The 15,663-nt window shown below is 42.8% G+C and overlaps 2 protein-coding genes across 2 annotated transcripts; both read left to right on the top strand.

The window, feature by feature from the left end:
* Nucleotides 1-4,997: 4,997 nt before the first annotated feature.
* On the top strand, nt 4,998-5,711 carry LOC105306629 (protein FAM187B-like). The gene has a single exon (XM_011381757.1). It carries the CDS (start codon nt 4,998-5,000, stop codon nt 5,709-5,711), a length of 714 nt encoding a protein of 237 aa, XP_011380059.1.
* A 5,412-nt stretch (nt 5,712-11,123) lies between these two features.
* Nucleotides 11,124-14,977, top strand: LOC105306630 (protein FAM187B-like). Its single transcript, XM_011381758.2, has 2 exons — nt 11,124-11,836; nt 14,568-14,977. The coding sequence occupies exons 1-2, from the start codon at nt 11,124-11,126 to the stop codon at nt 14,953-14,955; spliced, it is 1,101 nt and encodes a 366-aa protein (XP_011380060.1). The 3' UTR covers nt 14,956-14,977.
* Nucleotides 14,978-15,663: the final 686 nt, after the last annotated feature.

Genomic DNA, 15,663 nt, shown 5'->3' with positions numbered 1-15,663 from the left:
GAGAAAGACACTTGATATGATTTCAATCTTCTTAAACTTGTTGAGACGTTTTGTGTCCTATCATGTGGTCTATCCTGAAAAATGTTCCATGTGCACTTGAGAAGAATGTATATTCTGCTGCATTAGGGTGAAATGCTCTGAAAATATCATTTAAATCCATCAGGTCTAGTATGTCTTTTAAGGCTGCTGTTTCCTTATTGATTTTCTGTCTGGAAAATCTGTCCATTGGTGTCAATGGAGTGTTAAAGTCTCCTACTAAGAGTGTATTACTATCAATCTTTCCTTTTATGTTGGTCAAGAATTGCTTTGTATCTGTAGCTGCTCCTATGTTGGGTGTGTATATGTTCACTAGGGTTATGTCTTCTTGTTGTATTCATTCCTTTATCATTATGTAATGCCCTTCTTTGTCTCTTATTATAACCTTTGTTTTAGAGTCTATTTTGTCTGATATAAATATTGCTACCCTAGTTTTTTTTTTTCCATTTCCATTTTCACAAAATATCTTTTTCCATCCCTTAACTTTCAGCCTGTGTGAGTCATTTGATCTGAGGTGGGTCTCTTGTCACAGCATATGTATGGGGCTTGTTTTCTTATCCATTCGGCTACCCTATGTCTTTTGATTGGAATATTGAATCCATTTACATTTAAAGTGATTAATGATAGGTACATAGTCATTGCCATTTTATTATTCATATTTATGGGTCCCCCCCCTTTTTTTTTTTTTTTTACAAAAGTCCCCTTAACATTTCTTGTTGGTGATGAATTCCTTTAGCTTTTTCCTGTCTGGGAAGCTCTTTGTCTTACCTTCAATTTTAATCGATAGCCTTGCTAGGTAGAGTAGTCTTGGTTGTAGGTTCTTATTTTTCATCACTTTTAATATTTCATGCCAATCCCTTTTGTTTCTGTTGAGAAATCAGCTGACATTCTTATGGGAGCTCTCTGGTAAGTAACTAGCTGCCTTTCTCCTGCTGCTTTTAGGATTCTCTCTTTGCCTCAAAATTTTGGCATTTTAATGATGATACGTCTTGGTGTAGTTCTGTTTGGGTTCCTCTCATTTGAGACTCTGTGCTTCCTTGGCTTTTATGTCTATTTCCTTCACCAGGTTAAGGAAGTTTTCTGTCATTATTTCTCCAAATTGGTTCTCTCTCCTTTGCTCTCTCTCTTCTTGTTCTGATATCCGAATGTTGTGGGTGTTGGTACATTTGATGTTGTTCCAGAGGTCTCTTAAACTGTCCTCAGTTTTTTTTTTATTCTTTGTTTCTTTTTGTTGTTCTAATTGGGTGTTTACTGCTATTTTGTCTTCCAATTTGCTGGTTCAATCCTCCACTTCATTTAATCTACTGTTGATGCCTTCTAGTGTATTTTTTGTTTCTGACTGGTTCTTCTTTATGGTGTCTATGTCCTTTTTTATACTTACTATCTCTCTATTGTTGTTCTCACTGAGATAATTTATTCTCCCCCTAAGGTCATTGAGCATCCTTATAACCAGTGTTTTGAACTCTGTCTCTGGTAGGTTGCTTGCCTCCATTTTGTTTAGTTTTTTTTTAGTTTTTTTTTTCTGGAGTTTTCTCCTGTTGTTTCATTTGCACCATGTTCCTTAGTTTTCTCATTTTAGTTCCCTCTCTTTGTTTGTTTCTATGTATTTGGAATATTTGTTACATCTCCCATCTCCTAACCTTGGCCAGGTAGCCTTATGTAGTAGATGTCTTGTGCGGCCCATTGGTGCAGTCTCCCTGATCACCTGCACCGGAGGCTCTGGGTGTGTTCCTTGTGTGGTTGTGTGTGTCCTTTTCTGCTGTAGCTAAGCCTTGATTGCTGTTATCATGTCAGGGGATGTGATTGACTCTCAGGCTGACTGGCTTGGGGATCGGCCAGGCTCACAATGTATGAAAAGCTGTTTGGGGGCTGACCCCGTGGAGTAGGATTCACCCCAGCAGTCTCATATCCTGTTGAGGCCATCCTTTGGTTGTGCCACTTATGGCGCTAGTCAGGTGATGCTCTGTTGTTGTGTGACACCAGCTTTTGGGTATGTTGGTTCCCATGTAGGCCAAGGTCAGCCACTGCCTTTGATGGCTCAGATCTACCTGGTAGGAGCTACGGAGTGATCCGCAAATGGTTGCTGCCTATGCTAGATCTTGAGGCAAGTGGGAGAGACCATGCTGCGAGCCAAGACTGGTTATCCCCAGTACCAGACCTAGGATGGCTTAGCAAAAGGACCAGTGCTCCTCAGGGCCTGGAGCTGTTTGCCAGCTGCTTGTATGACTTCACAGCTGGAAGAACTGAGCCTTTGGTAGCATGTGAGTTAGGAGTGGTGTGGGGACCCAAGGAGTCACCAGGATAGAGCAAATGAATTTAACCCAGCCAATGCTGAATCTGCACTTTCTTGTAAAAGTCTGCGATTGCAGCAAGGCCAGCCTCTGTCTGCCTCAGGTCTTCATACCCCTGCAATACACCCAAGTGATACTGCAACTCAGGTGGGCACAGTCTGCTGCCTGCCAATAAATGCACAGCCCAGGGAAGGTGCAGGGTGGGGCTGGCTGCCCAGCAATGGGCCAGTGCAGGCAATTTGTGGGCTGGGTACAACGGGGCCCCAGGGCAACATGGGGTGGAGCTGGCTGATCTCTCCAGACCAATGCAGCTTCAGAATTGGCTGCATGATGGGAGGTGGGAGCGTGTCACACAGGCAGGATGGCGCTCATCTGCAGACTGCTCTGGAGGGGGCCTGACAAAGGAGCAATGGCAACTGTCCCTCCAGCATTTGCCTTGGCATCATGCAACTCAGCCTTTCCCCATCTGTCTCTTGTGCCTCCTGAGTAGCTGACACTCCGCCAGAGCTCAGGGTGAGTGTCTGTGAGCAAATGAGTCTGTTCACATGCCCTTTAAGGGAATGTCTGAGTTTTCAGGTTCCTTCTGTCTCACCCAGATGGCTTGAGTCCCCACTGGTTTTTATAGTCAGATTTTCTGGGAACTCCCTTTCCTGGGACTGGAACCCAGTGTTGGGGAGCCCCATGTGGGGGCTAGGTCCTCTTGTTACTTCAGGGGGGGGGCCTCTGTAGCTGCATTCTTCCTCCTACTGCTCAGCTGCCACGTGTGGGTGTGGAACCAGCCTGCTTCATGTCTCCGCCCCTTCTACTAGACTTAATGTGGCTTTTTTTTTTAATATTCTCAGATGTATGTGTTATGATAAGCTAAACTTCAGGTGGTTCTCCAAGTTGTTTGTTTTACAATTTGGTTGTAACTTTAATGCTGTCATGGAAGGGAGTGAACCCTGCTTTTATCTACCCCACTATCTTGACTGGAACTCCAGGAATCAGGAGAGATCTGACGTGAGGATTTTGAGAATGTATTTAATTTTATGGTATAATATAATGGTTTTGATTTTATGGTATAATTTTATGGTCTCCTTATAGTAGACATTAGCTGTGGTTATCATTACTAACTGCTATTTGCCAACTGTTTCAGGACATATAGAATTCCATTCCTTTGTTGGGTTGGTGAATTGGTGATGCCATGTAACTATTTCTGGCTAATGGTTAGTGAACGAGTGACATGTATCTTTTAAGGCCAGAGCATTTAATTGTAGACATAAAATACTACAGAGCTCTCTTTCTTCCTCCTCTGGAATGAAATTGGAAATGGGAGTTGCTCCATCAACCTGGATCCCTGATGATTATAATGCCAGCTCACAATGGACGTGGAGCCTGAGTGTGAAATAAAACCTTGTTTTGTAAGCCATTGAGATTTGGGAAAAGTTTATTACTGTGTAGTAACAAATAGCCTATCTTGAGTGATACAGAAATTGATATAAGGAGTGGGGTGCTACTATAATAAAAATAAAGACACATGGCATTGACTTAGAGATAGAGCAAATGGAACAAGAAAACTTATTTGAAACAAGAAGGCTAGAGACTATTGCCTGAGATACTCTTGATGGCAGATAAAATATTTAATGAACTTACAGCTTTAGGGGAAGTAGTTGAAATACAGAACACTAGGAGTGAACATTGGCCAAAGTTTGCCAAAAATTGGGAAGGCCTTTGAGAAACAAAGCCCAATTAGAACTTAGCTTTTGTCACGGATAAAATCAAGGAATATCACTAATTAAATCACTGTTAACCATTGTTAAAATCTCTGAATGAATTAAGATACTCCCAGAAATATCCTTAAGTTACTCCCTGGTAGACAAAAAGGCTCAGTGAACAAAAGATGGAAGAATATGGCTCTCCATGGATGCCTTTAAGATGCTTGTAATGACAGAGAGAGGGGGAGAAAGAGAGGGAGAATGAGAGAGCAAGGAGTAGGGAACATCTTGAACAGAACGGTGGATGGTGTGTTTGTTTTCGTTTTCATGTGGAATTGGCTGGCGGCTTATAAGAATCTTTAAGTCCTAAACCTTGGGAGATAGCAAGCACACTGAGAAAACTGCTCATGTGCTAAGGAGCTCACATCTTCCAATGCCAGTTCAGATGTAGCTAAGGAAGACAATGGAAAGGAGATACCTCCCTGAAGAAGAGAGACATGAGCCACAGAGAACAAAGGTTTGGGGAACCCCACCCCCAAGAAGCTGATTTGGTGCTAATAAAGGAATTCTCCTGATCTACAAGATAGGAAGCCCTTGCTGTATCTTCTTTCTGGATTTTAGAAACAGTACAGACCAGTGAGTTCTGTGTGTCTCCTCTTCTTTTTTCCTGATGTACATGAAGCCATTTGTCCCATTTCACCATTGTCTTTTGGGTAGGAGGAGGACAAATAATTTGGCTTTTTAGTTCACTTGTTCTGACTTAGGTTCACTCATTTTGTTTCCTGTCCAGCTCTTGTGGATATTTAAGTTTTTGACCCTATAACCTATGCCAAGCTATCTGATGACATGAACTGTCCTCCTGGAAGTGCGGTGGACCAAGATTCATTCTACTGCCCAGGACTGATGTCTGAGTTCTGTGGATGACTTCACAATGTCCAAGGTGGTTCCCAGCCTTCTTCTGTAGTCTTGGGCTACAATGCTGGCCACCCTATTGCTGCTTAGTCTTTCTCTCCCCACTTTGTGGACCCAGATATTAATCAGCTGTGCTTACAAGAGTCTCTGCCAGCAGGCTCTACTCTCAGGCAATGACGTTGTCCTGCAGTGTGACCATCCAAAGGCACTCTGGTACTACTCTTCTATTCTTGAGGAGGAGCCATTGCTGGTGTCCTCAATGCCTAACATAAAGAAACTGCCTGGGGGCAGCCTCCAACTGACCAACCCTCAGCCCTCCCAGACAGGCCTCTATCACTGCCAGGACAATGAGAGTGCCCTTGTGGTGGACTATGAGCTTGATTTCCAAGATGTCACCACCCTGCATATTACACACAAAGGTCTGGGCCAAAAGCCCCTTCAGAATGAGACTTTGAAGCTGGGTACCAGTGTACTTATCTTCACCCAATGGGAGCCCTGGCAGGACTGTAACCGCTGCGAGAAGCCGGGTGAGCGCAAACGCCTGGGGTACTGCTACATTGAGGAGCCCTTGGAGAAACCCATGCCTTGTTGGCTCTATCTGAGAGTGGAGAAGGTGAAAGACAGCCGCATGCGGCCTGAAATGCAGGTGGAAGCCTGCCTTGTACCCTGTGACCACTTCAAGGAAATCAACCAGCCATACTTCATCTTTGACATTTACCAGTTGGGCAAGTTGACCAACATATGGCTCACCTGCCCCTTGGCCTCCATCTACAGGTGACTGGACTAGGCTTTGTTTCCTGTGCCCACCTGGGACAGGGGTTTACCTTCCAATGGAAAAGTAGGCTCTGTCTTCAAGCCCATAGGCCTTCATGGTCAATCGATGCAGGAAGGGGTCTCCCCACTGGCTTGTTCAGATGTTTATTCAGCAAGAATTCTCTGGTACCTCTTCTCAGCCAGGCTCTAGGGTGATATTGTGGACATGATGGTGACCAACAAAGGTCTAGTCCCTGCCCTCATAGTTTCTTGATATTCAAACATAAAACCTAGAGACCAAGACACTCTGGCCTATGCTCATGCCAACATAGACACAACTGTTGTTCCTGTCTCCTCATGGAGCTCTGACTGATAACAATTTGTCTATCCCTACTTGTACCAATGTGTCTTAATTATTATACCTTCATAATAAGTCGTGATATCTGGTAGTATAGGTCTTCCTTTGTTGTAATGTCCTTATAAGCTTTTGGTATCAAGATGATGCTGGCCTCATGGAAGTTTGGAAGTGTTCTATCTTTTTCTATTTCTGGAAAGGTTTTGAAAGATTTATTTCATTTCTTAATTGTTAAGAAATGTTTAGAAGAATTTACTGGTAAAGCTTTCTGGGCTTAGAGGCTTTTTTTGTACATATGTTTTTGACTACAGATTCAATTTCTTTAATAGTAATCTAGAACTACAGATTTTTTCTTATTCAACTGTTGAGTTTTTCAATGAATTTATCCATTTCATCTAAATTTTCGGAAGTTTTGGCCAAAAGTTGTTTGTAATAATCTCTCATCATCTGTAGTAATACCTCATTTTTCACTACTAATATTAGTTATTTAGGTCCCCTTCTTTTTTTCTTGATCAATCTCGCTAGGGCTATATCAATCTCATTCATCTTTTTAAACAATCTACTTTTATTTCTTGATTTTTTTTAATTGTACTTTTGTTTTTTATCTAATTCATTTCTAGTATTTGCGATGCTTTCTTAGATCTCTAGTTTTTATCCCTTTTTCCCCAAAGTATGTATTTAGGCTGTAAATTTTCCCCTAAGCACAACTTACCTGCATTTCACAAATTTGATGTTACATTTTCATCTCCAGTCAGTTAAGAAAACTTTCTATTTTTGTGATTTCTCTTTTGACCCATCAGTTATTTTGAAATTTCATTGTATAATCTTTAAATATTCAAGGATGTTCTTGTTATCTTTTTGTCATATGTGTCCAGCTTAATTCCTCTGGTAAAAATGTGATTCAGTTCATTTAACATTTTTGGATGGCCTAAAATATGGTCAATTTTGGCAAATATTTCATGTGAATGTGAAAGGAATGTATGTTCTAAAGTTGAGTGGAGTGTTCTGTTACATGAATTAGGTCGAGTTTATATCATATGGTTCAAATCTTCTATATCTCTACTAAATTTTTGTTTGCATATTCCATTGTGGATTTGTCTCTTTCAACATTTAGTACAATCATGTTTTGCTTTATATACTTTTAGGTTCACACAAACTTAAGATCTATGTATCTTCCTACTGGATTGACTACTTTATAAAATGTCTTTTGTAATCTCTATTAATATTTTTGGCCTTATATCTACTTTCTGTTATTAGTATAGCTACTACACCAGTTTTTCTTTTGGTTAGCATTTGCATATTTTCCCATGTTTTTACATTTGACTTTTCAATATCTTTTATTTAAGGTGAATATCTTTTAAGCAGTACACATTTAGATATTTATTTTTGTCTTAAGTCTTAAAATCTTTGTCTTTTAATATTTAGTTCATTTACTTTGATATAATTACTAATATAGTTGGATTTCAATCTACCATATTCCTGTTTGCTTTCTACTTTTTCCATCTTTTCTTTGGTTCTTCTGTCTTTTCTTGCTTTTGGATTCACCAAGTGTTTTTTAAATTATCCTTCCATTTCTCCCTCTATTAGTTTATTAAATATGCATTATTTTATTATTTGCTCTAGAGATTACATTATCACTTATTAGAATACAATATAAATTTATTCTTGTACCATTTCCTAGACAATGCAGAGACCTTATAATCTTTTAGCTCCATTTATTCTCCTTCCATCTGTTGTCTCTTGTTATCAGTTATTTTTATTTCACGTATATTTTATACCCCATGAGACATTTTAAAACACTCTCTATATTAATTTACTTTTACCCAAATTTTACTCTTTGGGTGCTTTTCATTCCTGGAGTGACTTGCTTCCATTGGAGATAATTTTCCTGCTGCCTGGAGAATTCACTTTACTATTACTTTTAGTGAGCTCTGCTATGGTGAATTCTCTGTTTTAATCTGAAAATAACTTGTTTTTTTGGCTTCCATCTTTGAAGAATATTTTCATTTTAGTGTATAGACTTCTATAGAGAGAGTTCTAGATTGGCAATCATTTTCTTTATGTGCTTTGAAGATGTCATCCCATTGTCTTCCAGCTTCCGTTATTGCTTTTTGTAAGTCAATGTGGGGTCTTATAGTTGTTGCTTCGAAAGTAATGTATCTTTTTCTCCCCTGGTCATTTTTAAGATTTCTTCTCTGGCTTTCAGCAATGTGTTCTTATAAAGTTGCTATGTGTAGTTCCCTTTATTATCCTGTGTGGAGTTTAAAGACCTTATTGACTTTGTGACTTAATGTCTTTCATCAGTCTTGGAACATTTTCATTCCGTATCTCTTCAAATATTGCTTATGCTCCTATCTCTTTTAATTCTGGGTCTTCATTTACATGCATTTTAGACATTTTCATCATATCTCATAAGTCTCTTACACTATTTTCTGTATTTTTTTCCTATCTTTTTCCTTTGCATGTTTCAGTAAAGATATTTTTCTATGGACACAGTTTTCATTTTCCTGATCCTCCCCTCTGTTGTATCTAATAGATTGTTACCCTTTCTAGTGAATTCTTAATTTCACAACTTTTATTTTTTAATTCTAGTATTTCCGTTTGATTCTTCTATATAGATTTGAATCTTCATCGTGTCATTTCTTAAACATTGTAATCATATTATCATAAAATCCACAGTTGTTATAATTAAGTGGGTTTGTCTGATGTAAGCTACTCAATTTGTAGCAGTAAGCAGAAACTCACCCACATTATTTAAAGAATAGCAAGGAATCTAGACTCTTGTATGAAATCTCTTGGATTTTACATTTTGGTCACTGATTTAAATATTCTAAAAACATCTTCTGAGGCCTATTAAAACATATATTCAGGCTGAATTCAGTCAGTTTATGACTTTCCATCTAGATAAAATTAAAATTGAAATGGACTTTCCTACAGTCTTTCCATAGCCCTGCTTACCTGTTTAGAAAAGATTCCCTGGACTGAAAAGAAAGACAGAGAAGGAGAGAGATAGAGGGGAAACAATAGGAGTATAGGTGTTAATATGTCTTATGTAGAGGGACATTATAAGGTCCTGGGAAGCAGACAAAAAAGTCTAGGTGGTTTTGTAGATCTGAGAGCAGAGAGGAAGTAAGAGCAGAAAGGATGTGCCACTCCTGGGGTGGGGGGTGGTAACAAGATACATAAAAGCAACAATTCCTGAGTCTAAGCATACAGCTTATGCTAAAAATAACCTGTAGAGGTCCCCACATGGGGCAGCGGCATGGCTAAGAGAGACCCTAGCCTTAAATAGCCAGGTAAAGGGAAAAAGGCAGTATGTCCTATCAAAGACTAGATGAACTTTGACCTCACCTACTCACCACTCTCCCCCTTGTCCATTCTTCCTCAGTTACTCTGGCCTCCACACCCTTTAAATACACTAACCCAGCAGCGATGTCAGTGTCTAGCCTTCTCCTGGGGAATATTTTTCCTTCAGAAATCCACATGTCTCTTTATCACATTTTATTCAGGTGTTGATGAAACTTCACCTCCTTAGAGAATACTCAGATAAGCCTGATCATCCTCCCTAATACAGCTCATACCTATATACCATCTTTCACTTCCTGTACCCATTTTCCTGCTCTATTTTTCTCTTTAGCAGTTATTATGGCCAGTCCTCATTATTCAAGGGTTCCATACTTATGAATTCACCTACTCACTAAAATTTATTCATAACCCCCAAATCAATACCCACGGTGCTTTCATAATCATTTACAGACATGCACAGAGTAGCAAAAAAATTGAGTCACCTACCAATGCATGTTCCCAGCTGAAGCTGAACAAGGTGACACTCTGCCTTGTTTTAGCTCTCATACTATTAACGAGTATCCTTATTCAAGGTTTATTTAGTGCCACTTTTTCTTTACATATTTGTGCTTTGATTTGGTGATTTTGCCGTTTAAAATGATTCCTAAACATAGTGCTAAAGTGCTATCTAGTGTTCCTAAGGGCAAGAAGGCTGTGATGTGCCTTATGAAGAATATGTATGTATTAGATTAGCTTTGTTCAGGTACGAGTTATAGTGCTATTGGCTACAAGTTAATGAACCAACAATAAATATTAAATAAGGTGTCTTTAAGAAAACACACCTAAAATAAGATTCTGTGCTGATCAGTTGACAAAAAAACTTATGTCCAAATGCCTGTAGGACCCTAATCCTGTGTTTCTTCTAGGAATAGTGTTTCAGTATTTGCTAGTTCAGCAACTTTATAGAAAAATAACTGTGTACATAACGAGAATCTATTATATTTGACAGTATTTATTATATTTTTTTTTATTATCTGTCTCTTCCACTAGAAGGTAAGTTCAAGGAGGGCAGAGGCTTTTCCTAACCTGTTCACTGCTGTGATTAGAATAACAGTTAGCACACGGTAGGCATTCAGTAAACATTTTTGAAATGAGTGAATGAAGGCAGATCAAGCCTGCACAATTATTTTTAGTTTTGGGACTAAGAAGGAGTTTAGAAAAGGGTTTGAGAAGGGGGCAACTGAGAAAAATATTTATTTGTTTAAATGAATTGAGTCATGCAGATATCTGTGGAAAGAGCCAGGGACCAGCATGTGCAAAGCTGAGGTGGGAGCCCTTTGCTCACCTGCTGTGTTCCGGAGACAGCAAACAAGCAGTGAGGCTAACAAGGCTGGAGAGGAGAGGCTGGGGGAGAGGTGTGAGTTAAGAATGATAACCAGGGGATTTATTGACCTCTTCATCCTTAGCACTAAAAATTGTGCCCAGAACTTAGTAGGTCTTTAGGAAAAAATGTGTTGATTGTTCACACGTGACACTTTAATGCTAAAGTACTGGGATGGTAGTGAAAATCCTGAATAGATAAATTAAAATTCCTCCTACTCCAGCAGAGTAGAGGGCTTGAAAGAGAAATTAAATAGGGTTGTTGACTTGTCACAAAACAAATAGGGATCATGACCTCACACATCCATGAGATGAACTGCAGTTAATTCTGCTGTGCAGGGCTGAGGTCTGAGTTTCATGAGTGACCTCACAATGTCCAGAGTGGTGCCCGGCCCACTGCCACAGTCCCAGTCCACCATGCTGACCACCCTGTGGCTGCTGCTCAGCTTTGCTGTCCCAGTGCTGGGATTCTATGTTTCCATCAACTGTTCCCATGGCAAGCTATGCCAGCGGGCCCTACTTTCCAACAATGATATCTTACTGCATTGCAACTCCTCTGGGGCACAGTGGCACTACTTTTTCCTGCATGATGAGACCAACTGGTCCAGCCACCCCCTCAGTGTTCCGAACGTAGAAATAAGGCCTGGAGGCAGCATTCTCATTAAAAATCCATTGCCATCCCAGACGGGCTTCTACAACTGCCAGGACAAGAACGGCACCCAAGTGGTGCAGTACGAGATTGACTTTCAGGACGTCAGCATCCTGCATATTACACACAGAGGCCTGGGCCAAAAGCCCCTGCAGAGTGAGTCCCTGAGTCTGGGCAGCAAAGAGCTCATCTTCACTCACTGGGATCCCTGGCAGGACTGTAACCGCTGCGGGGAGCCGGGTGAGCGCAAACGCCTGGGGTACTGCTACATTCAGGAGCCTCTGGAGAAACCCTTGCCCTGCTGGCTCTATCTGGGAGGTGCTAGGCTGTGGTCCAGCCGCATGCGGCCTGAGATGCAGGTGGAAGCCTGTAATGTCCCATGTGAAACATCAAATGGGAAGGACATCATTTTTGACAACTTCGAGCTCAGTGAGGAGTCAGGATCTGCGTGGCTCACCTGTCCCCCAGGATCCATCTACAGGTGATAGAAATGGGCACCAGCCCTGCCCTAGACCCCTAGCTAGGCTCTGCCGGTCTGGGAGCCTTTGTGGTTAATTCGTGCAGTGGGAGGGGTTCTACATGGGTCAGCCTCACAGGCTCTCTCCACTGGCTTCTTCAGATGTTCTTTTGGCAAATATTCTCTGGTGCCCACACACTATTGCATCACACAGGTAGAACAAGGACAGCTAATACTCAGAAAGGGCTCTGCTGATTCTGGCCCTGCACTGGGTGATGCTGTGGATATGGAGGTCACCAAACTTCCTGCCCTCAGAAAGCCCTCAGCCCAGCATGAAGGCAGTCCAGGGTGGTCAGGGCTGGGATGGGAGAAACTAAGGTGGGTGGTGAGGCTCTTCAGAAGGAAGACTGGGAAGCTTTGGGGCTCTGAGGCCTCCGACTCATATCAGAGGGTCAGCAGGCTCCAGGAGGAGAAGACGGTGCCCCGGGCATGCCCATCAGGGTCTGCCTCTCAGAGTTCACACTCATGTTCTTATCTTCTTCCTTCCTGGAGCCCCTGGGAAATCTCCCCAGGTGCCTCATCTTCCCCACCCGCCCCTACCCCAGTAGTAACTACAACTACTTATAGTGCTGTACTTTCACGGGGGGCCAGTCCCTGGACAAACTCTCTTCATGGACTGCATCCTCTGCCGTCCCTCCTTACTGGCCCCAGGAGCTGTGGACTCTAAGGAGGTCCATTTAAAGATGGGAAAAGTGCAGCTTGGAGGGATACAGTCCTTGCTCAGGAAGACCTGTGGTGGGAAGTGGCACGGCAGACCTTTAATCTTACATACACCATGAGGTCCCCTTGCCCTCCTGGCCCACATGCCAGCAGCAGCCCCTCCCTTGCAAGGGGGTAGCCCTCAGAACCACTTGGGACCTCTGCATCTACAGGCTCCGTGGAAACTGGCCTCTCCACTTCCAACTCGTTTTCTTTTACTTGTTTATTCCAACCGTGATTTCTACTTCTCCCCTTTTCTCATTCTCATTATTTTGTCTCATTTCCTACTTTCTTCCTCCTTTAAGTACAAAAGAAATACCCGCTCCCTAAAAAAATACCACAGTTCAGAAGTGCAGGAAAGTACATGTGACTCTCTCCTCCCATTTACACTGGGACATCTATGTCATTTGCTGACAAGGAGATCCTGGGTGCCAGTCATTGGGAACTTGAGATCAGAATCAAAAGAGGTCACCAAGGCTTCAAGAATTGCCCGTGTTTTTAGAGCCAACTTCTTGTGAGGTTTCTGTCTCAAGCTTTGGGTTCGACCAGGCCTAGGTTCCAATCCCAGCTCTGTCACTTTTCATCTGTGTGACTTTGGGCCTGTGGTGTCTCTCTGGGCCTCAGTTTTCCCATATGTAGAATCGAGGTTGTATTCATTTGGTAGGGCTACCATAATAAAGTACCACAAACTGGACGATTTAAGACAACAGGAATTCACTTAGAGTTCTGGAGGCTAAAAGTCCAAAATTGAGGTGTCGGCGGGACCATGTGCTGTCTGAGATGCTGGTTCTGGTGGTGGCTGACAGTCCTGGGCCTTCCTTGGCTCTTAGCTACATCACTCCAATCTCTGCCTCCATCATCACTTGGCGTTCTCCCCGTGTGTCTGAGTCTCTTCTCTTTTTTTTTTAGAATGACACAAGTCATATTAGATTTAGGGCCCACCCTACTGTAGTCCGACTTCATCTTAACTAATTACATCTGCAATGACCTTATTTCCAAATAAGGTCACATTCTGATGTCCAATTAGAACATGAATTTGGGGAGAACACTATCTAACTCAGTACAGACGTCTTGCTGGCCCCGGCCTCATGGGGTAATTGTGATGTCTAAGGGGGCAAATAACTGGAAAGACACTTAACAACAATGTCTGACAAACAGTTCTACATTAATAGGTATTACTTATTGCTTGTATGATTATCAGTTGGCCTTGTCAATGTCGTCTGTTGAGTGTCCCCTCTGTTCTTCATCTGTGATGGGCATGAAATATGTCTGATTCACTTATTTGCTTTCCACATAATTTACTTACCACATTATTCACTTACCACTGACCATTCATAAGCGAAGCACTGTTCTACGTATCTGAGATGTAGTACAGAACAAAACTGAAAAAGATTCCTGCCCTCATGGAGCAATAAAGTAATCAAATGAATAAAATATACAGTATTTTAGACAGCAATAGGGGAGGAAGAAAGGATGCGACTGGGCAAGGTGAAAGTTTAAATGAGAAGGTCAGGGAAGGTGTCTCTGAGAAGATACCAATTTAGCCAGGACTGAAAGAAGGTACACTGAAGGCAAGCATTGAGGCAAAGGGAGCAGCCAGGGCAAAGACCCTGAGGCAGGACTGTGCCCAGTATGTCAGAGGAAATGAGGCCAGACAGGTAAAGGGGAACACAAATCATTTAGAGAGCACTCTTGCAAATCCCTCCAAGTAACTGTCTGAGGTAGGTACAACTACTACACCTCCAGTGTTTGGATGGGGAAATGGAGGCTCAGAGAGCTGGAGGCATTTGTCCAGGCCCACTCAGTTAGGGGTGAAGCTCTAAGAACTCCCAGCTCTCATGCCCCCATTCTCCCCTTGCTCACTGCTATATAGTTCTCCTCAGAGGGGGTGCTGTTTGCTATTCTCCAGGGAGGAGGGTGCTGCTGGTTCCAGCTCCTTCAGACATCTGTCACTTTTCCCCCTGGGTACTGCAGCTGACCTTGTACTCCTTTGCAGGCCCACTGTCTGGGAAGCCAACAACACACCCCTGACCTGGCAGGGCCAACTCTCCGGCCAAGATGTGAGCACCATCTTGGACCCCTCCAGTGGTGGCAGGCGACTTCAAGTCTTCCAGCCGGCCATTTACAAGTGCTTTGTGCATCAGGAGCTTGTAGCTCGATTCAACCCCATGACCAAGGTGGATATACTGGAGAGTCTGAGGAGAGATGAAGATGGACAACAGCAGGAGGCAGGAGAGGCCCAGAAGGGGAAGGCCAACTCTGTCCTCAAGGGGCTGAAGCTGATGCTGCTGGTGGGCACCATCTTGGGCCTGCTTGGGATGCTGCTCAAGCTGTTCCGCCCTTCGCGGAGCAAAAGAAGCAACCATGTGCTGCTGGTGAAATAAAGTGAACCTGCAATGTCCAAGAGACCTGGCCACCTATGCTTTCCATATGTCCTTTCCATAGCTTGTGCCTGCTCCGTACCATACTCTGAATGCATGTGGGCTAAACAGACTGGTAGCCACAGCTAAGGGTGACTGAGCTCCTCCCTGTTCCAGTTCCTGCTCTGTTAACTCATTAGCAATCCCCATTCCACAGATGAGGAAACTGAGGCAAGACTACCTATCCAGTTATTGGAGGGAGGCTCCAGCTGAAACCAAGAGTTTTCACCCCCCAGTTCAAGCCTCACAGGGAGGAAATGAAGGGTGGAATGAGTTCCATTTTCAGGGTGAGTCTCTGAGGGAGGTAAGTTGTAGTCACCTCACTTACTACACAACCCTAAGGACAAAGGCTGAGGTGGGGATGGGAATGAGTAATCTCCAGACCCCTACAGATCTGCACTGGGCCATTGCCTTTCCTCACTTGTCCCTTACTCGACCCTGCCTTAATTATGCCTAGGACTTTTAGGCTAAGCCATATCTCTCCAAGTGAGAAGATGCTGCCAGAGTTATGGCCCAGGACAGCAAGACCCATACCACCCTTCCTGGTTTTTGCAGTGGAAAGAGGCTCCTCAGACCATGAGAAGGGGAGACAGGCCCCTCCACCAGGACAGGGCATAAGGCCTAGTCCAGCTGACCCCCCCACAGGAATCTCCTGGCCTAACTGTTCCCAGA

Source organism: Pteropus vampyrus, unplaced genomic scaffold (genome assembly GCF_000151845.1).
Source record: "Pteropus vampyrus isolate Shadow unplaced genomic scaffold, Pvam_2.0 Scaffold452, whole genome shotgun sequence".
NCBI classification, from domain to species: domain Eukaryota; kingdom Metazoa; phylum Chordata; class Mammalia; order Chiroptera; family Pteropodidae; genus Pteropus; species Pteropus vampyrus.
Note: the sequence above shows the minus strand (reverse complement) of the source record. Positions and strands in the feature narration are given on the sequence as shown.